At 48.1% G+C, this 24167-nt stretch overlaps 11 protein-coding genes across 11 annotated transcripts; 3 read left to right on the forward strand and 8 right to left on the reverse strand.

The window, feature by feature from the left end:
* Positions 1-577: 577 nt before the first annotated feature.
* On the reverse strand, positions 578-2290 carry N7537_001045 (putative 60S ribosome biogenesis protein Rrp14; the record flags this gene model as incomplete). Its single annotated transcript, XM_056892103.1, has 2 exons — positions 578-2050; positions 2168-2290. The coding sequence occupies 2 exons, from the start codon at positions 2288-2290 to the stop codon at positions 578-580; spliced, it is 1596 nt and encodes a 531-aa protein (XP_056757098.1).
* Positions 2291-2965: 675 nt separating this feature from the next.
* On the reverse strand, positions 2966-3525 carry N7537_001046 (putative phosphoglycerate mutase family protein; the record flags this gene model as incomplete). The annotated part of the gene is made up of 2 exons (XM_056892104.1): positions 2966-3192; positions 3300-3525. 2 exons carry the CDS (start codon positions 3523-3525, stop codon positions 2966-2968), a joined length of 453 nt encoding a protein of 150 aa, XP_056757099.1.
* Positions 3526-5453: 1928 nt separating this feature from the next.
* On the forward strand, positions 5454-6127 carry hel10 (putative high expression lethality protein Hel10; the record flags this gene model as incomplete). The annotated part of the gene is made up of 2 exons (XM_056892105.1): positions 5454-5761; positions 5815-6127. 2 exons carry the CDS (start codon positions 5454-5456, stop codon positions 6125-6127), a joined length of 621 nt encoding a protein of 206 aa, XP_056757100.1.
* Positions 6128-6613: 486 nt separating this feature from the next.
* On the forward strand, positions 6614-7791 carry N7537_001048 (mitochondrial 37S ribosomal protein uS2m; the record flags this gene model as incomplete). Its single annotated transcript, XM_056892106.1, has 3 exons — positions 6614-6644; positions 6704-6907; positions 6980-7791. 3 exons carry the CDS (start codon positions 6614-6616, stop codon positions 7789-7791), a joined length of 1047 nt encoding a protein of 348 aa, XP_056757101.1.
* A 2192-nt stretch (positions 7792-9983) lies between these two features.
* On the reverse strand, positions 9984-10631 carry N7537_001049 (GNAT family N-acetyltransferase; the record flags this gene model as incomplete). The annotated part of the gene is made up of 1 exon (XM_056892107.1): positions 9984-10631. One exon carries the CDS (start codon positions 10629-10631, stop codon positions 9984-9986), a length of 648 nt encoding a protein of 215 aa, XP_056757102.1.
* Positions 10632-11756: 1125 nt separating this feature from the next.
* N7537_001050 (uncharacterized protein) lies at positions 11757-12242 on the forward strand (the record flags this gene model as incomplete). Its single annotated transcript, XM_056892108.1, has 1 exon — positions 11757-12242. The coding sequence occupies one exon, from the start codon at positions 11757-11759 to the stop codon at positions 12240-12242; it is 486 nt and encodes a 161-aa protein (XP_056757103.1).
* A 124-nt stretch (positions 12243-12366) lies between these two features.
* N7537_001051 (putative FacC-like extracellular signaling protein) lies at positions 12367-13329 on the reverse strand (the record flags this gene model as incomplete). The annotated part of the gene is made up of 1 exon (XM_056892109.1): positions 12367-13329. One exon carries the CDS (start codon positions 13327-13329, stop codon positions 12367-12369), a length of 963 nt encoding a protein of 320 aa, XP_056757104.1.
* Positions 13330-13997: 668 nt separating this feature from the next.
* N7537_001052 (uncharacterized protein) lies at positions 13998-14692 on the reverse strand (the record flags this gene model as incomplete). Its single annotated transcript, XM_056892110.1, has 2 exons — positions 13998-14543; positions 14618-14692. 2 exons carry the CDS (start codon positions 14690-14692, stop codon positions 13998-14000), a joined length of 621 nt encoding a protein of 206 aa, XP_056757105.1.
* A 787-nt stretch (positions 14693-15479) lies between these two features.
* Positions 15480-16996, reverse strand: N7537_001053 (phosphatase PAP2 family protein; the record flags this gene model as incomplete). Its single annotated transcript, XM_056892111.1, has 5 exons — positions 15480-16177; positions 16239-16250; positions 16312-16802; positions 16855-16881; positions 16935-16996. The coding sequence occupies 5 exons, from the start codon at positions 16994-16996 to the stop codon at positions 15480-15482; spliced, it is 1290 nt and encodes a 429-aa protein (XP_056757106.1).
* An 843-nt stretch (positions 16997-17839) lies between these two features.
* On the reverse strand, positions 17840-19934 carry N7537_001054 (putative GPI anchored cell wall protein; the record flags this gene model as incomplete). The annotated part of the gene is made up of 3 exons (XM_056892112.1): positions 17840-17876; positions 17924-19637; positions 19703-19934. 3 exons carry the CDS (start codon positions 19932-19934, stop codon positions 17840-17842), a joined length of 1983 nt encoding a protein of 660 aa, XP_056757107.1.
* Positions 19935-22141: 2207 nt separating this feature from the next.
* N7537_001055 (fungal specific transcription factor domain-containing protein) lies at positions 22142-23107 on the reverse strand (the record flags this gene model as incomplete). The annotated part of the gene is made up of 1 exon (XM_056892113.1): positions 22142-23107. One exon carries the CDS (start codon positions 23105-23107, stop codon positions 22142-22144), a length of 966 nt encoding a protein of 321 aa, XP_056757108.1.
* Between the last annotated feature and the right edge of the window lie 1060 nt (positions 23108-24167).

Below are 24167 nucleotides of genomic sequence, written 5' to 3' on the forward strand. Positions count from 1 at the left end.
AAAGGAAATGTCTTTCCCTGGAAAACTGGCTCCCTTGTCTATTTTTATTTCCTATGTTGTGGAATCTAGCAGCTCTGTTCTTCTGATTGAGATCCAATTCAAATATATAAATTCAATCGATTGAACGCCCTTATAGCTGTGCGGGACATTTTCCCGCTAATCGCATACATATAGTACATCTTGAGATCTAGAGGCTTAAATAGGGATAAAGACACAAGGAACACATATACAGCCCGATAAGAAAATGATATTGTATTCACAGATAAATCAAATCGCTACCGATGCTGTCATGCATAGACATAAATTGACAGACCAAGCCGCCAAAGACACAAACGCAAACACCAGGCACCTTGATCTCCGGACGGATATTTCCCAGTTCAAAGTCTCAAAACACTTTTTTTTTGTCGGTTCGGGGGCTTCTGTGTGCGACCTTAGTTCAAGGATTTTTACATCCAAGAGACAAAGACCGGTTTGAAGGGTATGCAGAGAAAAGAAAAAGAATAATATAAAAGAAGACGGGTTGATGTAAAAGCAAGTGAGAAACGAAATAAAATTAAGCCACCAGATAGAAGCTTGTTTATTTCTTCTTGCCGCCACCCTTGAAGCTGCCCTCGAATCCAGGACGAGCAGCCTTCTTCTTTCCACTACTGCTGGACTTCTTCTTGCCACCCTTGGTGCCCTTCTCATCCCGGCGCTTGCGAAGGTTCTCATCGCGCTTGGTCTGGCGCTGTTCCTTAGAGCTGGCGACGGTGTCGATGCGGTCCCTCCACTCACGCGCGGACTTCTTCTTCGCCGTCTCCTTGCGCTTGAGGGCCTTCTTCAGCAGAGAGGTATCGTCGCGGACACGCTCGCCGTGAGCACGCTTCTTGGCGTTCAGCCAGAGGTCCTTATCCTCGACATCAGCACGCTTGGTAGGATCCATCTCTTCGAGGCGGGCTTTCTTGGCCTCGGCAGCCTTGAGCTGGGAAGCTGGGTCACGGGCGCCATGGGTCTTCGGCTTTTCGCGCACGTTGGTTCCGGTGAGATCTGTCTGCTGGCCGTCTGTGAACATCACACGACCGAAGGAGAAGTTGTTGCTGGCGGAACCGACGGACTCGGCAGGAGAGCGGGGGGACGCCAGGAGGGATCCAGAGCCACCAGGCGAGAAGCGGCGGGCCATGGCCTCGTCATTCTTTTTCTCTTCCTCGACCTTGGCCTTTTCGCGCAATTCCTTCTTGTGTGCCTTTCTTTGTTCGGCCTTTTGTCGGCGGGCTTCGATCAGCTCTTGGCGGTTGCGTGCAGGCTTGCCGTTGAGTCCATCTGCGTGGCGCTTGGCCCGGAGCTCATCCAGACGCTTCTGTAGACGCTGCTTCAGCTCTTCGGGTGTGTGCTTGAGAGGTTTGGGCTCTGAGGATTTGGCTTCGGTGGAGGTGGAGGGAGGGACGATAGAGGAAATGGAGGAGGTGCCAGATTGGGGATTTGAGGCATCAGGAGAGTCGGTGGTAGAAGGGGCAGAAGAAGGGTTTTCCTGTTCAACGTTGAACTCAATGGAGAACCCTTCCTCGACGACACCGTCATCTTCTTGGTCGTCATCCTCTTCATCCTCGGACGCTTCAGTGTCCTTAGCTGCATTGCCGTTAGGCTTGGTTGCAGATTCTTCCGAATCCTGGGTAGTCGATGGCTTCTTGACCTGCTGGGCCTTCTCCTTCCGGGCAGCATCCTTGGCCTTCTTTTTCTCCATTTGGGCGGCCTTCTTCTGGGCCTTCTTCTCTTCCTTTTGCTTTTTCCGTGCCTCAGCCTCTGCTGCCTTGTCGGCGTCTAGCTTATCAGTCTTTTCAACCTGCTTTTGCTTCTTGATGTTGGCGGTTCCGCGGTTCAGTCCTTCCTTAGGTGTCTCCGTGCCCATCTCTCCGTCGGACGAGTCGGACTCGAGGGTGCCGTCCTCCCGCTTTCGCTTACGTGCGTTTTCATCCATCACGTCTTTGGCGGTCTTAGCGGCTTCGGGGTTCAACTTCGCCCGCTTCGCCTCGCGTGCTTGTTCTTTGGTTTGCTTTTTGCGTTGCCATTGATCCTAGAAATGAGGATGACGGTCAGATAGAGATCTTCGGAACGAACGATAGAGGCAAGAACACAAGCTGACTCCAATCTCATAGGCAGCACCTCATGAAATGCAACAAGGACTACGTACACTTGTATCTTCTTCGCCATAATAGTATTTGGCGGGGATCAAAGACAGCAGACCGTCAAATGCCTGCGCATGGCTGCGCAGCCGTTCCTTGAGGGCAGTCAGCTCGCAATCCTTGCGGGGCATTCTCCAAGTGCACAAACCTCGATATCATCCATAATCTTTTCCCGTAGACAGAAATTGGGATCTGGAAGGGAAAGCTCGACAGTCAAGCGCAACGAAAAATTTGGGGGGATGAAATCTTGGCGCTACAATTGTCTCCGCTTCGGCTGGTTCACCGCCTTCCCACAAACAATTTTGCTTTGTTGGTCTGTGCATTGATCGAAAGGTTCCTGGAAGTCGGTTGATTGTTCTCTCTACTTTATTGTTCCTCTTCATCCATTTTGATTGTGTTTTGTTTTGGTTTTGTTTTGGTTTTGTTTTTTTCTATATTTCTCTTCTACTGACTCTCTGATTATTATTATGCTTTCTTTTATTCAATCCATGAATATACGCTCAATAACAAACAAAGTGGACATGCCTTCCATCTCTATATCACGACTGATCCACGAGGCCAGTCCTGACATCTAGTCCAGGGCATTCCTCACTTTTGATACTCGTTATATTTCCATACGGCCAAAGATCTGTCCAGATCAGGTCGAATCTGAAGCAGTCAGCGCCAGGATACAACACAAGTCAAACAAACGAGCTTCTGCTGAAGAGTCGCGAGTCGAATACTCCATGGGACAACCGTCTCCCAGGCATATATTACGCAATGGAAACCCATACAAATAAGCCACAGAGACACGAAGATACAATCACTTACCGCTCATCCGGATATTCAATAGGCTCCAGAGCACCAAGCGCCTCCTCGATCCCACCCATGTTCGAATGCCGCCATGCAATCAAAATGTTGCCCGGTCCATCATACGACCCGATCGCTTTGGCTACACATTTCACTTTATTCCGCTTGCAGTGTGTGTCAACTGTGAGACCGAGGTCGTTGGCAAGAGGTAGAACGGTTTTAAACGCACGGCCATGCGCGCCATCTACAAACAGAAAACATCTTGTCAGCCATTTCTATGAAGCTCAATCTCCCGCGCCTCTCATTTTGGCACTGTGGTAGGTTTGCTCTCAAGTCTTGTTGTAAACCTACCCCATCTCACACGAGGTGCCATAATATGCCCTATGCCATACTCTGAGCCTTGACCGAAAACACGTCTCAAACACTGTGCCCGCTTGACCCCATCTGGGGTTAAACCATGATCGTTTGGGTTCTGAGGCTTCTCGCCGTGTCGAATCATATAGACCGTTGGGTGTGATTTGGTGGACGCTATGCCGAGACAAAAGTACAGAGCTGAGAGGGCCGATCGCAGTAGCATTTTGGTACACAGGCTAACTATAGCCCAGTCATATACAAAGGAAACGCGTAATAGCTCGCCTAAACAGCGGAGCAGTGAAGAACCAACAATGATCCCTAGGAGCAATTATAAAAGTGTGGAAAAGGCAAACCCCTTCGTTGGAAGTTGCCCATGTCGATCGGATACCCTTAGCTCTAGTTATAAGTGCAGGGCAACCATGATCCATATCCTAATATGGAATCTCACACCGAAGGAAAAAAAGAAAAAATAGCGCTGACATTATAAAAAAGCAAAGTGTGGATCACCTGATACTGGATAGCGTCCCAATGATCATCCAGCAGGACACAGGGCATAAGTTCTGAAGCACGGATGAGGAGTTGACAAACTACAGGCAGACGTTCGGTCGAAGTGCTCCAACTCGGCGGTTTGATTGGTTTAGCGTGTTCTGCATGTCCACTGCACTCTGTTGATCAACTCGGGGTTGAAACTGATCTCGGAAATCTGTTAGTATTTGTAGAGATCAAAGTGTTCTCTGGTTTAAGTTAATAGCGCATGTACAAGAAACATATCAGATCTAATGACGATCAAAGCCGTGTATTAGGAATATATCTCAGATGCGGTTTGGACTCTCGCACTCGACAGTGGTCAGCGCGTACGCTGTGCAACGCTGTACAACGTAGGATACACAGGAGGACCTTGGGGGATGGATTAAGCTACTGTCATCCGATCGAGTCCCATGTTAATAGTCGAATATTTTAAATCAGTCATGTGTCGATCATAATCGATCATCCAATGCACTAGAAATGAGAGCACCTGAGTGGTCCACGGGGTCAAGAGATGGGCTGTGGTGTGTCCATCAAGACAATAGGTGACCTGGTGATGATCTTCTTTGTCAATAATCATTGCAAGCAAGATGTGTTTATTATATTCTACGAGTTCTACAATTATTGATCGCGTGCTGTCGCATCAAGATATATATTGTTGACATCCCCGAAGTCAAATTGTATACAAGTGATCTACGTTGCACATTGTTCCCCCCCCCCCCCCTCCAAATTCGCTATCATGTGAAGGTCACTTCAACATGTTATCATTATGATTTCAATACAATTTGACTTGTTTTGGGGAGATGTGTTGACACGTCGAATGGTAAGTGGGTATGTGGGCTTGGTAATGTTGATGGGCCACCGATAATTATTATAGATGATACTACAGCTAGGTATATAACTTTGGCTTCAGGCACTATCTTTGTTAGAGTCACAAAGTTCGGACTCGTGATGTCAATATAGGTCAGGTCTGGAGAATATCGGGACGCCACCTTCAACAGTTCGGAGTAGTGACGATTCTCCAACTTTCGGGCGTTCTGTTCGGGTATTATGGGTCGGGACACAAATGAAATAAGGGGCTTAGCGTAGGCAGCAAAATAAAAAATGACCCAATACAGAATGCCGAGAGCCAGTGTGCAGTAGCGGAGATAAATTATTCTGGAAGATCCGTGGAAGCCGAGAGATCCGCGTTTGTTGTAATCTATTTTGGGGGGGTAGTAATGCATAAAGACTCAGCCTGGCATAGCCACAGTTAAATACCGTACTATGTTGCGCGCGGATTGTGGCGGTGTAATTAACTTAATCAGGCTGAGTGCATCCATTTGACGTTCTGGGGGATTCGATTTCAGGTCCGAACTAGTAAAATAACGGTAAAAAAACAACACGAATATGCAAGATATGCAAGATATACAGGGCTGAAATGGCTGACGCTTACCAAACGCTGCGCCCCCCCTCGTTTCGTAAGTTTTCGCTTGCCATGTGGGGTTCTTACCGTCAGCCCTGTGGTTACTTGGAGTCACCTCTTATAAAAGGTTGGCCCCTCACTTGACTTCTCTTCATCATTTACCACTCCTCACCTTTACACTACTCTCTACCTTCCACCTTCAATCTTTATCAACTTACATTATGTCCGGCTACGACCAGTACAACCAGGGCCACGGCCAGCAAGGTTACGGTCAGCAAGGTTATGGCCAACAAGGTTACGGCCAGCAGCAAGGCTACGGTGGCCAACAAGGTTACGGTGGTCAGCAGGGTTACGACCAACAGCAACAGTACGGTCAGCCTCAGCAGGGTTACGGCCAGCAAGGCTATGGCCAGCAGGGTGGTTCTTCCGAGTACTACGGCGGCCAGCAACACCAGCAGCAGGGCTACGGCCAGCAGCAGGGTGGTTCTTCCGATTACTACGGCGGCCAGCACGATCAGAACCGCCAGGGGTATGTGCTTCCCTCACCTTTCACTTCATTCATCATGTACTAACAGATCACAGTGGCTATGAGCAGCACCAGGGTGCCCCCGGTGATGCCCAGGAGGGCGAGCGTGGTCTTGCCGGTGCCCTCGCCGGTGGTGCTGCCGGTGGTTTCGCCGGCCACAAGGTCAACCATGGTTTCCTCGGAACAATCGGTGGAGCCATCATTGGTAGCATCGCTGAAGACGCCGTCAAGAAGCACCGCAACAAGGACGACCAGTCTCCTCCTCAGTACGGTGCCCCCCCTCCTGGCGGTCAGTATGGCGGCCCTCCTTCCAACAATGGCAGCGGCGGCTCCATGATGGATCAGCTCGGTGGCTTCTTCAAGAAGTAGGAGGTTTCCGATGAACTTTCTTCTTACATTTTCTGCCTGATGACACGGTTTTCATGAATTTCTTTCTTTGCTCTTATTATCATCACAATGGGTCGGCATGCATTTTTTCCCCTTCCGCCAGATCGTTTTCTTTTTTTCATGGGGCTTTTTTTTCGCCCTCAAGAGGCTTGTACCATGACAGAACTGCGTTGATATCGGAAATCACCTTTGTGTGATCTGACCATAATTTTCAGAATTGCAACGTGATTACTTTGCTGAACCGTTTGTTGTAGAGAACAGTAAATCAAACCGTAAACTGTAAGTCATAAATGATAATAGACAGTGCTATCTATGAGAAGAAGTGTAGTAGGCGGAGAGGCCAAAACACCACCCCAAGTGGAATAGCGCAAGGCCTCAGGCACCAACTGCCAAGCCCGACAAAAGTTCGAGCGGACAAGTCCTCAGTAACCTCCTTGTCAGACACATCTGCAATTTAGTATTCCCAAAATGATTATACGGAAGCTTTGTATGCGCCAGAGTGAGTGTGCTTCAATTGCTGCCATCACATTCAATGCCCCTGCTAACAACATCCCAAAGGCCGCCAGCTCCTTGCTCTGAGCCGACGAGCCCCAGTTTCGAGTCGCTTCCAGTCGACATTGCCCGAAACCCCAGTCGAGACATTGCAGACATCTATCAGAGATGAGATCTCTCGGACAGAAAACCCCCTGTTTGAGATGGTGCAGGCGCAATCCGAGGCCACCACACCCGCACAACAAGAATTCACATCAGACGAGCCGCAAAGTGAGCCGCGAATTCCTTCTCGGAGATTCTCCCAACACTTCAACTAACCTTATCTTTCTTTTCTTCCTCTAGGAAGCAATTTCAAAAAACTCGGCACAACCGTGAAATCCTCCTACGACCCCGAAAATGTCATCCGCAACCCCCCCAAGCCATCCCAGATCTCCCTGGAAATGCTGCTCGCAGCAGGAACCCACCTGGGCCACTCGACTTCACGCTGGAACCCACAGAACTCGCGATACATATTCGGTATCCGCGAGGGGGTGCACATCATCTCGCTGGACGTAACAGCCGCGCACCTCCGCCGCGCCGCAAAAGTAGTTGAGGAAGTCGCCGCACGCGGCGGACTAATCCTCTTCGCCGGCACACGGAAGGGCCAGAAGCGGGCCGTTGTCAAGGCGGCATCGCTAGCCAAGGGATACCACATCTTCGAGCGATGGATTCCGGGTTCTCTGACGAACGGCGAGCAGATTCTCGGCCACTGCGAGACGAAGGTTGTCAACGCGCTGGACGAGGAATTGCCTAACTTCAAGTCTGATCTTGCTGATCGCCCGTCGCTCAAGCCCGATTTGGTCGTTTGTCTTAACCCGCTTGAGAACGTTGTCTTGCTGCATGAGTGTGGTCTTAACAATGTTCCTACTATCGGTATTATTGATACCGATGCGGATCCTACGCGTGTTACCTACCCGATTCCCTCGAACGATGATAGTCTGCGGGCTACTTGTCTTATTGCGGGGATTCTTGGTCGCGCTGGTGAGGCGGGTCAGTTGCGTCGGTTGAAGATGGCAGCGGAGGGTCGGACTTCTTACACCCCTATCACGGCTCAGGAGCTGCGTCTTGATCCGTTTACGGGTCTGGCTCCTGGTAGTGAGGGGCTGAAGAAGTAGGGGATGCGTCTTGTGTCTTCTGTCTTCTGATTGCATTTTGCTTTAGTATCCGGTCGATTGCATTGAAACGACGGGACTCTGTACTGTATAAATGATTCCAGGTCTTGGTGTTGAGATATGTATTAACAACTTTGAGTCAATTTTGGTTCTTTTTTTACACGGTTTCATTGTAATGAGCAGGCGATCCTCGGTATGTAGTTGGCACAGAGATGACAACCACAACTAAGGCAAATTACACACTCAGCAAACTGTATGATGAAATACCTCACTTTGTCCACCCTATAACCCAGTTCATATTGTTTATTGCCCATATCCATTAATAAGGAGGTAAGCAGCACACTAAAAAGTTTGTATATCATACTCCAATAGCCACTCTAAGCTAGAAAAAGACCCATCCAGCCTTGATATAGCAGTCGGCGCCAACTATGTATGTACTGATACTATGTTAGATGATCACATCCTCTTTCTGAGGACTATCCTTAGCGTTTTAGCGACATCTATCAAGAGAGACCTATGCGAATAAAGACATCAAAATGCATAGTGAAAGTGAAAGTGTATTGAACGCTGCGAGCTATGTGCTGGGCGAGCTATGTATCCAAACAACGGCGTTTCGGCCACAAGTGATAGCTTCAATCGGCAAGCCAGCTTGAAGATGTAGCAATTCTAACCATATATGCTCCCCGGTCTCACTTCTGAGCCCACGGATGAAGGGTCTATTGCAGAAGCTGACATCGATGAACCTTTTTTCTAAGCAGCTAAATGTACGGTCTGAGGAATGAACTTGCCAATAAGTAATAGCCTGCGTAGACAGTAATGAAGGGAAGTCCGATGGCCTATAAAATGACGGGCTCACCAATCGGCCATCTATCAGGGTAGATGTCGCCGTCGGTGTCCATACCACCGGCAACTCCTCATGGCGGTGACAAGCGATGAGGAAGGAAAGTGCGTCAGATAGGCGACATTCTGGCGGGGAGGCACAACCCTGCTGCCAGTGTCGTGTCTGATCTTGTCATAACATGGCAATCTCGAGTGCCTGACTTTCTGCTTGAGGACCCATTGTGCGTCCTTGTTGAATTTTCATCTAGTATCAATGGGTATGAAACGTTTGCAACGGCGGATACATGATAGGTGATAAAATAATGATGGTTGAGTCCACTCATTTATGTGTAGATGGATCTATACAGACGACGAACAGGAGAGAAAACGTAACAATAGCAATTGGACGTACGATTATTGCCATGGAGTATGTATATAAGACCCTAGGCAGGACGTACGTCGAAGCTGCTGACGACCCTTTAGAGCTTTTTCTGCAGGATAAGCTGCTTGGGGATCGTTGCAGTAGGTCAGTTGTTAGCTCGTGGCAGGCCAGGTTTGGCATATCTGCTTCGACGTCCGAGTCAGAGGTTATTGTCAAAATCGAAACCCCATTACTGGTGTGGCGGTAGCTGTGAACTGCATCTGGGGCGGTGGAAGCTGTGGCTGTACTGATGCCGGGAGCAGGGCTGGTTTTATATAGTTATGCGTTGGAACAAATACATGTTCGGGCAATCCCGCAGTAAAGTGTGGAAAACACAGTCAATAGAGCGTTTGGAGCTACTATCTTTGCTCGTGCATATACTGACTATGTCAATTGTCTATAAATTGGCCCTGTTTTACTTGCTCAGCCCTGCAGTTGCGTTTTATATACATTCATACTACTAGCCAACCCCCCCTCCCCCAATTTGAGGGGATTATGTTAGATTTCTCTATACTACTTAGCCTTTAACAAATGTACAATAAAACTCTCATTGCATTATGCCCCATTTTCATGGAAACACTGACCCGGGCTTAAATTTGAACTATCATAAAAATCATGAATATCTTTTTGGATATTCAGAGTGCTGTTCCTACTGGATTAGTCGACTGAAGGGATGGTCCCCATTGATGCTCTTAGTGAACGGGGACGACCCGCTTACTTGTAAGTCCCCCTCATAATGAAAGATGTGCAATGTCAGGGAGCCTTGGAAAACTTGAAATGAGCTGGGCCTGGGGTTGACGGATTGTATATTGAGGTAGGCGGGTTGAGACGGCATTTTCTCCGTCATCTGTTCATTTGCACGTAACACCTGGGGTGATGTGATTAGGTTCCGCTCCTCTGTACTGTGATATCAACGCTTTCTTATATTTTACGTACAGAGAGGGCATAACGAGATCTATTTCTTTGGAACGAAACGGAAAGCAACAAGATTCACGATCTCGGTACCATCCACCTCGACAAACTCGCGGAATCGCTCAAACCCGCATTTCAACAGCACCCTCTGACTTCCACTATTGCTTGCCTCCGTGATAGCAATAAGGTGCTCATCCACTACACCTTCTCCAATGACCATTTCTTTCTCAACTCTGACCTCCCGCTCTGTCCGAGGTAATTCTGACCAAAATCGTAGCCAGGCACTCAAAAACTCCGTCGCAATGCCTTTCCCCCAAGCGTCCGTCCGAAGCATGTATCCAACTTCAGGCCATCCATGAGTTCCCGGATAAATATGGCACCCGCCGATACCGATAAGTTCGCCCGTTTCTTTCAGGCAGATGACATAGTTGGCCGTGATAAGATCGTTTGGAGGTAGGAAAGGATCCAGTTTGGACTTGGTCTTCTCAATACTTTCGTCGATGCACCCAGCCTTAGTCCATTTCATGACTTCTTCTTGTGTGCGTAGGACATGTAACGCTTCCAAGTCGGTTGATTGGGGGACGCGGAGGAGTAAGCGGTCCGTTGTGATTTCTGGCCGCTCGCTATTTGCGGGAAGTGGGACTGTGGGCAAGAATGCCTTCACAGTTACAAATTCACTCTCTGTGGCCATGTTGATCTTTTCAATGCTGCTCTCTTTGGAAGTTCTTGCGGTACGGTTGAGTCACTCGTATGGAAAGATTGAAGCCTGGAATCCAATCCAATGAAAGTGCACTAGCGCGACAAACCCACCTCGGCCATCTCCGAAGACCCACTACTTGTTGGTCAAGCAATCTGGAGTCAGTTAGCTGATTATAAATTAAACGAGTAACTAATTGCTGACCATAATCACACATCATATCTGCCAATTCCGTTTTGTAGGCTGTTGCATATTGCGAAGGCTACTATGTATGTGTTTCGCAAGATTATATATAGTTTGTCGAGCCAATAGATTGAAAATGAATGTTCTAGATCCAGGGTCTGGGATAAAAATAAGATATGTTGATTTTGCAGTTATAGAATCTGCAAATCATGTACGGAGCAGCCAAACTATAAAGCTTACAATAATGGATTTGCACATGTGCTAAAATGGCGTTGAGAATTGTTCTATTAATGGACTTCCTTTGTTGAATTTATACGGCACACGAGGTTTTTTTTACACGTTTGCCCCTGTTTGCTCCAGGACCTTGTAGATCCTTAGTTCAATGCGGCTCTCTTAGCGATTGCCCATAGGTATATGGCTGAACATTAAACTGGATTGCGCTAGCATAACAACTCTTTCAAGAAATGGGAGTTTTTATGACTTCTAAGGTTATTGTTCGTTTTATTGAATCGTTTCTTTCTCATCGTATTGTTATTCTTTGCTTCATTGTCTTAATTCTAGTTGATTGTATTGATCAAATTTCCTCTGAACCCCCTGTATCCTCTTGGTCTCTAAGTATATATATATATATATATAAGCCAGCACCTATAAACATTCCATCCCGTGGAAAAGACATAATACCAACAAATCGCAAATAAGCACGCTGAGAGACTTTTCTCTAGCTTCATCTTATCTAACTCCATAACCACTGTCACAGAGCAGAACGGCCGACAATTATCCTATACGAAGGGACAAAACCTACAGAAATGGATCGAAAACTACAGTGTAGCAGGTTGCCCGTACCCTATTTCCTTCACTTTGAAGCCCAGGCACCGTGACTATGTTGTCGACCGCGCATCTGCAAATCTAGATGCAAAGTTACTAACCTGTCTTAGCATGAGAAACGCGAATTCCACCTATCGAAGCATTAGCATTACGCAGCGCGACAACGGTCCACCAGTGTGGTGGATTGCGCGCACTGGGCCAGGAGTGATTTTTATTGACGATATTTTTAGATCCAAGCGAAGCGACGATCCATACATCTTCGAGTTTACCAAGGCAGCTTACGAATTGGATTTCCCTTTGAATAGCCTGCAGAATGTATTTGTGCCCAATATCAACGAAACGAACGCCCTGTCATGTATCAAAAAGGTGTACAAATCCCGCGAAGGACTTCGCTATCCATCCAGTACACAGCAGATCTGGGAGCCTTCCTCGTCTGAGTTCAGTGCTCGGCTAGGGACTGGAATATGTAAAATCGTTGCAGCGTTTGTTCTGTGTGCGTGGGGTCAAGGAAGAAAGCGAATTGCGAGAATCGTTACTTTCCACATTGATGCTGACGTCCACCAGCTTTACATGGGGTTTGATGTGGAGGATATATGACAATGCTTTCAGCTTACTTTCAGATTGCTTTGAATGCTTAGTTTGGGGTGAACAGGTAGGTTAAATTGATTGCGGACTTTTTTTTATTTTTACAATTAGTTGCTCCCTAATTGATGTATACAGACTAAACCAAAGCATTCTTGTAGAATAAATTCGATCGCCGATCACCACTGTCACCCGACGCAAATCCCAAGAAAAGACGAACTTCCCCGGCCGCAGTCTTATAGATGGCCAATCCTTCAGGTTCGCGGAATGATAGTGTTGATCCCGCTTTTGTAATGAGAGGACCCTGGACGACAGATCCAGTATTCATGTTGACAGTGGTCACGTCTGAATTGACCTTACCACCGGTGACATCATACGAGTTGCCGTACAAGAGATAGATATACTGGCCATACGCTGCATACCCTTGGAATGTAGCCGATGCTGTGTCCAACGACGGATGTTTGAAATTCGCGAGAGGGCTGGAGAAATCCCCATCCGTTGCTTCATCCAAGTTGAAGACGGCAATGTGTTTACCGTCACTAAGGCTGTGACGGACAATGAGACGGTTGTTCACTGGATCAATGGAGCATGTATGTTCTGTAGCACCAGTGATTGGGACGAATTTCTCAAGTGACGACGAAGACGACGAGAGTGTAGTTCCGCTAACAAACTTGAACCGAGCAAGTTTCTTGCCATATCCATTCGAATTGGCCTCCACTTCCGTCCATAGGTAGGATGATGAGCCGACTGCTTGAGCGCCAAAGGAGACGCCGTGACCAAAACTGGTTAAATACATGTATCCCACGTAGTTGCCGTCGAAGTCAAGTTGGGTAATGCATAGATCACCTGAAGTCTCAGAAGAACCATCACGTCGCTGAGCGACAAAAAGTCGCCGATTGGTGTTGTCAAATGCGAAGCCTTGCTGTACAGTGGCATCATGCAGGGACTTGCTGCGGAAGAGGTCGTATGAAGGCTTTGATAGATCGAAGTGCTGAGAGGTAGGAATCGTCGCTTGTACAGGCAGGATATTGAACGCTAGAACAATCAATGCAATTATGAGAGCAGCCGGTCCAAAGCCTCCTATCAAACGTTGGGTAGACATGATCGTGAAAGTACAGATTCATGAAAAAAAAAAGATCAGTAGACAACAAGTTGGCAAGCCAATACTGAATGTAGTATTTATGGAGACGGGGCGCGGGACGAAATACGAAAGGCCGAGTAGATCTTTGTCACAATAGGATCTTGGCTCCTCGTATTTCATATTTGGTCTAACCATAGAAGAGCCTAAATCCAAATGCAACTTGAAATTAGGGGCATTATTTAACATGCACATTTGACTCCCGAGGTCCCTTTCTGCCCAGGGAGAATTAGCTACGCCTACTAGTTCTTCATAGATAAAGCTAGCACCCCAGCTTCCATGGGGATTGATAGACCGGACAACATAATGGGGAATTTGGCCAAATCTGTAGAAATATGTCGGATATCATGTGTTGATCATAGTGGAGCTGGCATTGCAAACAAAACTAAAATAGTATGAAAAGACATGGAGACTGTAATCTCAAATGCCCGAAATGGCCATTTTTCCAGCACATAAAACGAAAATCTGAAACATGGTACCCATCGCTGTGATTTCAAAATTGTTCTGGTATCAATCCATCCAAGGAAATATCCCAATCCGTATCTCATTAAGGCATATGATCTTCATTCAATCATGAGAAGCACCTCGCGTAAAAGAAAAAGAAAAAGAAAAGCAGATCATATAAAAGAAAATCAAACGACATAAGGCGCAGGTCTGCGACTGGAGCTGCGATGACGCGAGTGCGATCCAGAGCCATGACCACGACGACTGGAATGACTACGTCTCCGAACAGTCGTCTCCTTAACAACAGTCGGCCTATGCGAGTGGTGCAAGAACAGCGCAAGCAGCGCAGTCCAGAAGAAGAATGCTGTCTCCATGATACCAATAGCAAAGGAGGCCTTCAGCATAGCGCAAGTCTTGTTAATGTCCAGCGATAGCGGGTTATCTGTGCGCTGGCCATAGGAACCGAATGGACCTAGGGAGATCCAGACGGAACCGCCATTCCAGCTTGCACAGTCTGCATTGGCGATGAAGCGGAGCTGGTAGACAGATGCAATAAAGGCGCCGAAGAAGAGTAGGTCCACAAATGCGACGAAGATTGCGGATCGCTTTGTTGTTGAGAAGCGGATTAGAGTGTCGAGGGCCCAGAAGATGGCGATTACGCTGACAATGAAGAGGACCAGGATATATGGTGGGGTCAGCTCATTTGCTTTTAGGTAGCCGTTGACGAAGTAGGCCTAAGTTTGGAGATATCGTTAGCGGGGGACTCGGAGGGGTATTACTGATCGGACTGGCTGATAGAGGGACATACCAGCATGCCAATGATTGGGATCAGGAAGACGATCTCAACCAGGCGGTTGAATATGAAGAAGACGCTGCCAATCATCTCGGCGGTTCAAAGAGAGATTGGGTTTCAGATCTTTGGAATGTGCAACTGTCCCGATGTGTTTGGTATGTCCAAGGTACAGTGACAAGGTCGTGGGGCTACACGAGCTCGCAAAAAAAAAAAAAAAAAGGCACAGGCAGTTGCGATTACAGTGCAGGATGCACGATGTAGAAGATGCAGAGAGATATGGAAGGGAAAGTAAAAAAAAAAAAATAGGAAAAAGACAGAAATAAGAGGGGGAATTAAAAAAAGATATTCAGCGTCATCTTAGGCCGAGGAGGCTGGGCGACTCACAATGTACGATGTCGGTGGCTGGGGTAACCCGAGTCCCCCAATGCTGATCTTGACACTTTTTATATATTGATTAGTCTAGGCACTTGCATGAGCCGTCCCTTTTTAATCCATGTCTTGCGTTTGATTACTCCGTATCCCTCGGGATGATAGGTTAGGGTATGAGAATATAGATACTCGTTGTCAAGCCAACCACATTAAGTGGAGACTCTACCGAGTACAGGTCTTGACTTCATTGTACTGGTAGTAAATTGCATAGATCACTATTTCCGTTAGAAGAGATATAGAACTCTTTTTAAATTTATGCTTGGTCTCGATAGCAGAAAATGTACAGACTTTCGTTTTCAACGCCAATATTCTCATGATCATACTAGTACAGAGTTGTGTCACCAGCCACCGCAATAATCTATGGCTGAATCAAATCATAAGCAGATAATCTGGGCAATCACCACTCTGAGCTAGCCTGTGAAAATCATCAATAACCCATCATTCATCTTCACATGGCCCGACTGGGCATGTTCGTCAACGGACGCCCTGGACCCGCCATCGGGTCAGAAACATGGATTCCCGCATTAGCCGTCAGCGGCTGTGTCTGGGACACATAGGCATTACTAGGATCATATTGAGGCGCATGGTGACTGGCATCATGGTTCTGCTGTCGCATCTCATAACCGTTGGTAACGTCATCCTCACTCGATGACCAAACACCAGCATCAGCGTCATGGTCGTGTGGGCGGCGATTGTACATATTGGATGCATATGGGCTAGAGGAGTGAAGATAGGTAGAGGCGTCGGGTCTGGCATGTTCCGAGCGGGGGATATCTGGGTCTATGCGCCCGTCTTCGGGGTTGCGGAGAGCAACCGAGCTATTGCGGACAAGTTGAACGGTATCGGGTCCTACAGGATCCGACCCCCAGCTTCGGATTGGGTAGGCGCGGCCCTTGCGCCAGGGTTCGCTGAGCGGTGGGAAATACTGGCGATATGCGACAAAGCCGCAGACAACCCCAAGCATCGACCCTGTGATCACGTCGAAGGGGTGGTGGCGCGCATCCATGATACGCGATACGGCCACAAGACTGGCTGCTAGTAGAGGAACCATGACGAGAAGGGCCTTCCAGGCCTCACCGCGATTGTCCATGATGTGCAGCTTTCCGCCTAACCAAAGCGATGTGTAAACAAGACCGGCGAAGGACGCTGTTAATTGGATTGCATTAGTAATAGGCACCCTGGTAAATCGCAAATGGGGGATACACACAACTACTGTGGCCTAGATGAGTCAAAGTTAGCATTTGCGGCTCTAAAAAGCAGTATTGGGTCATATTGCATACCGGACGGCCACGACCGAAACCCATCTGTTAACAACGCAGGGTCACCTGTACAAATAGTGGAGTTGGACAATCCTGGGAAAAGGTCCTTGCTACCAACGCGTGGTTGACAACGATCGATGAGATCGGGTCTCGGCTTGCCACATGCAGTCTTCAGCGCTTGTGTGATGAAGAAAGCGAGTCCCTGAGCCAGTATAAGACCCAAAATACCACAATTAAGCTCCCAAAGTCTGTCCTTCCAGCGATGCGGACCTCTCAGTTTCCGCTTCCCGGATGCTCCGTCCTGCGGCTTATGGTGTGAAAACAAGCCATCAATGAACAAGGTGTAAAGGATGATGAGAACGAGTGGGAAAACACCGGAGATACAGAGGGCGTAGACCATCGGGACGCGTTCATGTACGGCATAAGGATATTGGATGGATATGTTGTTGAGGGAGAAGTGTTGGTGGAACGGTTCGACCTTATTGAGAATCGCGAAGCCGATAGCGCAGACACTATTTCCGGTGTCAGTATAAAGTAAACAGAGAGGGATATTGATGTCCGTACATAATGATCACATAGTCAAAGATGTAGCTGAGGCATTGTTAGTTCAGGGATTTGTGGGGACCTGGGGAAATTTGACACACGAGATGACAACACGAGGTGGGAGCCGCCGCTTGGAGAAGGGGAGTTTTGCGGGAATTTCCATATTGACTCCAGGACTTCCCCCCAAAAAAAGAGACAATTGGGGAAGATCAGGATGTCAGGGTGTCAGAATATCAGAATATCAGAATATCGGAAGATATTAAGGGAAAATAAACATATCTGCCTAGTCACAAAGGGCATTGCTTGGCATCGGGATTAATAGTACTTGGCGCCTCCCCCTCTTCTTCCGTTTTCTCATATGATTGGCTGCCTCTAAGTGGCTGGGGCTTACCTGCGGACCTAGACTTTAGACATGGACATCTACGGAGTAACATAGTAATTAAACTGGGGATACTATATTGTTCCAGGGTCATGGTAAACTTAGCGGCTCAATTTTCCATCTCAGTTCGATATGGGGTAGTGGTTAACCTAGCGGATTTTCATTATCTATGACCTCCGCGGCCCCGGGTTCGATTCCCGGTATCGAAGTTTCTTTTTTCTTCTTTCAAAACCCTCTACATTAAAAAGTAATGCTTATTTTTGGCTCCGTGGAGAAATCAGACTTACAATCCATATTGTTTGCTTATATTATAGGGGGAAAAAATGAAGGAGTGAATGCCATGTACTAATAATACACAAGCTGAAGGAACGTTGACGCTATGTGCATGCGCCTCGATTACAACAACATCAACCAGATATGGCTATGTTTTCTGATCCACCAAATAGATAGTCAGCTTTTGAGAAGAGTTACTTCCGTATGGACACCGGACCAAAAAAAAGGAACAGTAACCGAGAAGCAAAATATCAAGAAAATACATATCGACGTGCAGACGTCAAGGAAGTTTACAAGCCATCAAAAATGCATGTCCATAGTCACAATCTACCAGTTTTCACAGAGATTCCTCATTTAGCAAGTGGTGATGAACAGACCGAGACTGAAAGTGCTGTTAGCTGATATACAGGCAAAAGGGAAAGTGGAAGAAAAACTTACGGAGAGGGGTTCCAGTCCTGGAAGAAGTCGAAGTCAGTGCTGCCAGCGTTCTTCATCTGATATGCGACAGCCTGGCCAGCCGGGCAAGAGAAGGTAGAGACAAGGTATGAGTTGCCGGGGGAAACGGTGATGGTACCAAGGTCCTGGGCCACCGAGGGTACATTGCTGAAGGATGTTGTGGACTCGGCGATGGCAGAGAGCTGAGCGAAGTTAATATTTCCATCACCACTGAAGCTGAAAGATGAGGTCTCGAGATCCTCAAGCTTGGGGAAGAGGAAGATGAGGCTGCAAGTCTTGCCAGCGTCGGAGTTCGGGATGTCGAAGTTGAACACGGTCGAGGTGGTCGAGCTCACGCTACCGTTAAGCCCACTTCCTGCCGCAGTGTCGGGCGAGGACGAGTCGACAGGGACAATAAGGTGCGGGATCTCGTAGTTACCCGATTGGGTACTGCCCGACAGGGTAGTGGCACAAGCACCGCCGGATGTTCCAGTGGCTGAGCCGGTGGGAGAGGTAGGGCTAGCAGGGATGGATGCGGTGGGAGATCCGGTGGGACGAGGGCCACCGCCAGTGGTAGCGGGAACGGAAGGAGATCCAGGGGGTTGCGGGCTGCCAGTAGTGGCAGGCACGCTAGTAAAGCCACCAGGGCGCGTACCACCACTGCTGGTAACATGAGGCACACTAGCGGAGACGTTAGGCTGCGAACCACCGCCAGTGGGAGCAGACACGCTAGCAGAACCACCAGGGTGCGAAGCACCGCCGTCGGAGAAAGGAGGAACACTAGCGGAGGTGCCAGGCTGTGTACCGCCGCCGCCACCGCCACCGGGAGCAGGTTGTGTAACAGAAGGCTTGATACCAGCACCGCCGGATGGGGCAGGCATGCTAGGAGAGGGTTGCGGCGCTCCACCACCACCGCCGCCACCAGGGCCAGCAGGCTGCGGTACACCATCACCTCCACCTCCACCAGGAGCGGAAGGTTGCGGCGCTCCACCACCACCGCCGCCGCCACCAGGGCCAGAAGGCTGCGGTGCTCCACCACCTCCACCCCCACCAGGAGCGGAAGGCTGTGGCCCACCGCCGCCACCTCCACCAGGGGCGGAGGGATGAGGACCAGGAACCGACGCTTGACCACCCCCAGGGGCCCCAGGAGCCCCGGAGGTACCAGAGGTAGGGCAGCTACAGTCAGTGACAGTGATAGTGGTCGTAGCAGTGTGAGTAGTACCACCTCCAGCACCAGGACCAGGAGCGGGAGCAGGACCAGGACTAGGACCACCTCCAGGGCCACCACCGCCAGTACTAGGACCAGGAGCGGGAGCAGGGCCAGGACTAGGACCACCTCCAGGGCCACCACCTCCAGCACCAGGACCAGGAGCGGGAGCAGGACCAGGACTAGGACCACCTCCAGTGCCACCACCTCCAGTGCCACCACCTCCAGCACCAGGACCAGGACCAGGACCAGGACTAGAAGCGGGAGCAGGAGCAGTAACACCAAGGCCAGCACCAGTGCCCGAGCAGGAGTCGGCAGACATCTGCACATTCACACAGCCAGTGACGTCCATCTTGTTAGGGGTAGTGTAGACATTCAGACCTCCGTTCTGACCTGTGGCACAAGCAACGAAGTCAGGGCTGTTGTGGTACTCGAGTATACCCTGGGAGTTGACAGAGAAACCGGGGGTAGCAGACACACCCTCGTCACACTGGAGTTGAGTGGTAGGGGCTGTCATACAGTCAGATATACATCCTTTCGTGGTTGACATATCGGGAATTTATTAGTTTACTTACGGGTGAGGATGCATCCACGGCCCTTGGCATCAGTGATTGCGCCGTTAGAGTCGATACAGTACTGTACGGGTTGTAGACTATCATCGCCAATGCGGTTCTGGCCATCACCCAGCTGGCCAAGTTTACCGGAGGCACCGCCGGAGGAGGTGAGGCTGAAACAGCAGCTATCAGTGCGGCCAACGAGAGCGTTAGAGCCGGCCGCAAAGGCAGCAAGGGTAATGAAGTTCCTCATTGTTGCTGTTCAGCAAATGTGGATCGGTTGATCAGGGGGCGAATGGACACGATGCCCCTTTTGAAGAAGATCGTGGACAATTGAACAGTCTGACAATATCTACCTGTAGTGTTGTGGTGGCAGATGTGGGATTAGTTGAGGGAGCACGGGTTTGGGGGAGAGTGCATCTTTATAAGAAGCAGTGGGTTAAAGCTCCAAACGAATCAACGAAGAATGTAACATCAGGGTACACAAGACCGGCAAAAGCCCCCGATATGAAAACATAAAGAAACAATAGAAACTGTACGCTGTCAGCCATTCATGCCGTTGACCGTGGGGAAGATCTCCGATGGACCAATACCCTGGTCCCGGAGAGTAGACAATAGTAGGTCCGAACCAGCCGGAGCGAGATGCGTAGCAACATGCACAACGTCATCTTGAACAGAGTTCCAATCCATTGAGATGTGGAGCAAGATGGAGTACAAGAGTCTGCTTGTTTCTCCACTTTAAAGCAGGACATGAAGAAACGGACAATGGTCACTGGCTGAGTATGAGAGGGATGTGGACTTGATATTTACAGTCCAGGTAACCCGCTTGAAAGTGGCAACATGCATTTTCCCATAGATCACTGCCTACTTGAGTCTCTAAGAGACTTAAATCATTCAAGTAAGTCCCATTGTTGATGCTAGATAGTGAGGATCATAACTATGGGCCACTATACTAACTAATACTCCAGATTTTGATCCGGCAGTGAGTATATATTCTACATATAAACAATTATTCCCACGGGTGTGGTCCTTTTATGCTCGTATGATATCGTTACCACCATGTGGAGTGTATCGTAAAGTATAGCAAACAAGACAAAAAATTAAAATGGACCGATAGGACTAGACGCTATTGTCACTGGAGCTGATCTCTGACTAGTGTCTCTATCTGGTGTACATACTACATACATTGTATGTATTCTTCAGTGTGGTAATTGAGTTGAGATAAAATTGAGAGAGAGATATATATATAGAAACGGGTGCTACTATGTTGTACAATGACTGTGGGCCATGTAAAAAATATGGGTAGAGACTTACAACATAAGGCACCATCTCATAAGTATGATGAAAGACGAAGATCAAAAGAAGACACCAAGAGATTGGATCGGATTGTCTACGGTGTGAAGCCGACAATTAATCATCATTGAACAATATGGAAGTGGAACCCCCGAACTGGACCCGGCCAACGACAACATCCGGCTATTTTTATATCGTTCAACCATGGCACATTTACATAAAGTCTCTCATTATGGAATTATTACCCACGTCATGTTATTTGCACTATTTGCACCATTATGCACATCTCAGGTGTAGTACAACTGAGTTTACTCCGCAGTGGATAAGTGCAACAATCCACGACGACGCGTGTATATTGGAGCATTTGATCTTGATGATCATCGCACAGTAAGGCCCCTAATTTGGATTCTAGAGCCCCTCTAATCCTGTCATGTTTGTACCCGTGGACGTTGTATCACATATGTTGTACAATATAGCCCGTAGATTGGGGATATGATACGGTAAAGATTCCTAGGGGAGCTGACACAAGAAGCAGTGTCCCTATACGGGGGAAAAATAAGAATGTGATTAGGAACCTGGCAACTTTATTCCCTATGCTAGCCCATCAATCGATCGCAAATGGTACATAACCCGTCGCATCTGATTGGAAATCATGACATGTGTAGGAGCATCCCATGTATGCATGTTTGTTAGCAGACTGAGCCTTGTTCGGATAGTTTTACCAGGGTATATAAACCCTGGATTGAATAGATCATGATTCTTCTTTTGCTTTCTCTTCTCATTAGTAGTAATCAGTTCTACAACAACATGGATTTAGATACGATAAACAGTTCAAGATTAATATACCGGACTTACAATGCATAGCAAGCCGCTGCTTTTATTGGCCCCGCTCATATTAGTATAGATTGTATAGTAGCGTACCTACCCATGAACGGGGTGGGGTTCTTCGCCGTTAGGTTGATCACCTCCCTCCGTTTATTAGCATATACCTGCGAAGTTTAATCCGACGTGCTATGTCGATCCTAATGTGGGCGTGACTGGATAGCCAAGTGGGGTTCAATGCACTATATTGTAGGAATGACGAAATTCTTTACTCAATTGACATATCATGCGTCATAATGTCGCGGATTTCAAATCCTATGCCGATACCGGTCATTTGATTACTTACTACATTGACAGAAATGCAGTATTTGACTCGGTAAAGAAGCTGCTCCAGTCCATTGTTCCTGGGTCGACATTGTCATCGAATATCTGCCAGAGGTCATCTAGAGCAGGCAAAGTAGGGTCCATTAGGAAGTCATCGATGTTACTGCCTGTCGGATATACCATGCTTGTAGGTGCTAGAGAGCCACAGGCAAATCCTGACGCAGCCTCGGGATCTTGAACAGTGGATTGCGTTGTTGTATTCCCCCCAGCAGCTGAACCCGAAGCGCTGTGCCGGCGAAGAGCCGTCTTGAAAGTTTCAAGCAACTTTCCTGCAAGAGGAGATTTCTCTTTCGCATTTTCTAGAATCGAAAATGCTTCCAAAGTTTCCGATATGTCCTTTTCCTGCGGATGACCACTCCCGCAAAAGTCTATGAGGAGAACAATAATCGCCATGCCGATGCAATGTAGCAAGCCTGGAAATTTCAGGCGCGCCGCCACAAAGGGGATCACCTCCACCGAAAACTGGCGCTCGGTTCGAATCACCATTCGAGCAGCTTCCAGACATGCTTTGCGTGAGTAATCATATGCAGGATCCTTCGACGCTCGCGACAAGTAAGGCAAGTGAAATCTGCACCTTTGCGCATGCAGCAGAAAATTGATTTTGTATCGTTGGATGATTATTCCAGGAGATCTCCGAGGATCAGATTTTGGCAGCTCGTCCGACCTAAAGTCCAGCGAAAAGAACGATGGTAGACTCTCAGCAAATTCACAAATCTTAATGTCAATCTGTTTCGTGTGTTCATAGTCCGGGCCTCCTGGATCGGACATTCCAAATGGAGCACAATCCGTGATTTCGCGGCAAAACTCGCCCAATCGAATCCGTTGGAGACAGTACGACATCGATGTGGGTTGAGTGAGTGGCTTTCCCACTTCAACCATCCCGTCTACAATATCTTCATCATTCGCATTGCAAGGTTTGTTGGTCATCATGTGACGTGGATCAATTGAATACGTGCCCTTCTGTGGGCCGGATATCTGCGACATCTGCCTGTTATCGTATGAACTCACATTCTTATAAGGAAGGGGAGAGGAGAAGAAATTTTACCAATCAGACGCCACGAGATACCACCACACTCTTCTACATATCTCTGCTTTTGCAGAAGAAGGCGAAGGCATGTCCAGGTTGGAATTGTGCGGATAGTCGATCCGATGCAACGATAGTTGTCTTGCAAATGAGATGGCAGTGGAAATCATATGCCGGGCTTGGGATGTAATTCCCACGATGTTGGTTGTCACAAAAAATATAATGATCATCGCTTGAATATCATGTATTGATTCGAAGTGTTTGTAACGCGAGTAATCGACCACCTCCATCGCAAGTCTCATCCACTGTATAGACTGCGCAACTGCTTCTTCAGCAGTCGAAAAGATGGGGTTGCACATGTCGCGTTCAGTCCAGAACGACGTGGTACTGGCGAGAATGCTGAGGAGCAATGAAACATATCCAATCTTGACCGGCCTGCTTTCTCTCAGGTCACAATAGAGTTCATCTACCATGGTACGCACTGAGGGAATATGAACCACATGATGGAGGAAGGTGATCTCTGTGATGTACTTTTCCAGTATTATTCTCGCTTCATTGTGAAGTGGTAGCCAGATACATCTTTTCGTGGGCTGGGCTCGATATGCCATTGGTTCAGATCCCACAGCATTACGAATGGGGCAAATTCTGAATTCAATCTCATACTTCAAAAGATTACCCTGTAAATTTTTGGTTTTGTCAGCGGTCGATTTCCCATAATTCGGTCCCACCAAGATAGGCATACCAGTGAGCCTGACGACGTAACCTCGCCTTCCAGCCAAGTTGCAGCCGCTGCAGATGAATGACCTTCCTGAATCATGTATGGTTGATTCGGTACTGGGTTAGGAGGAGAAGGAAGTGACGAAGCCTGGGTAGTATCTTGTCCTAGGGGACTATACGCTGCTCCATTGGTGATCACTATCTCTTCCAACCTCCGTAAGCGGGCTAGTACGTCTGTATGGTTGT

This window comes from Penicillium hordei, assembly GCF_028827395.1.
Source record: "Penicillium hordei strain IBT 12815 chromosome Unknown utg000001l_segment0_segment0, whole genome shotgun sequence".
NCBI classification, from domain to species: Eukaryota; Fungi; Ascomycota; class Eurotiomycetes; order Eurotiales; family Aspergillaceae; genus Penicillium; species Penicillium hordei.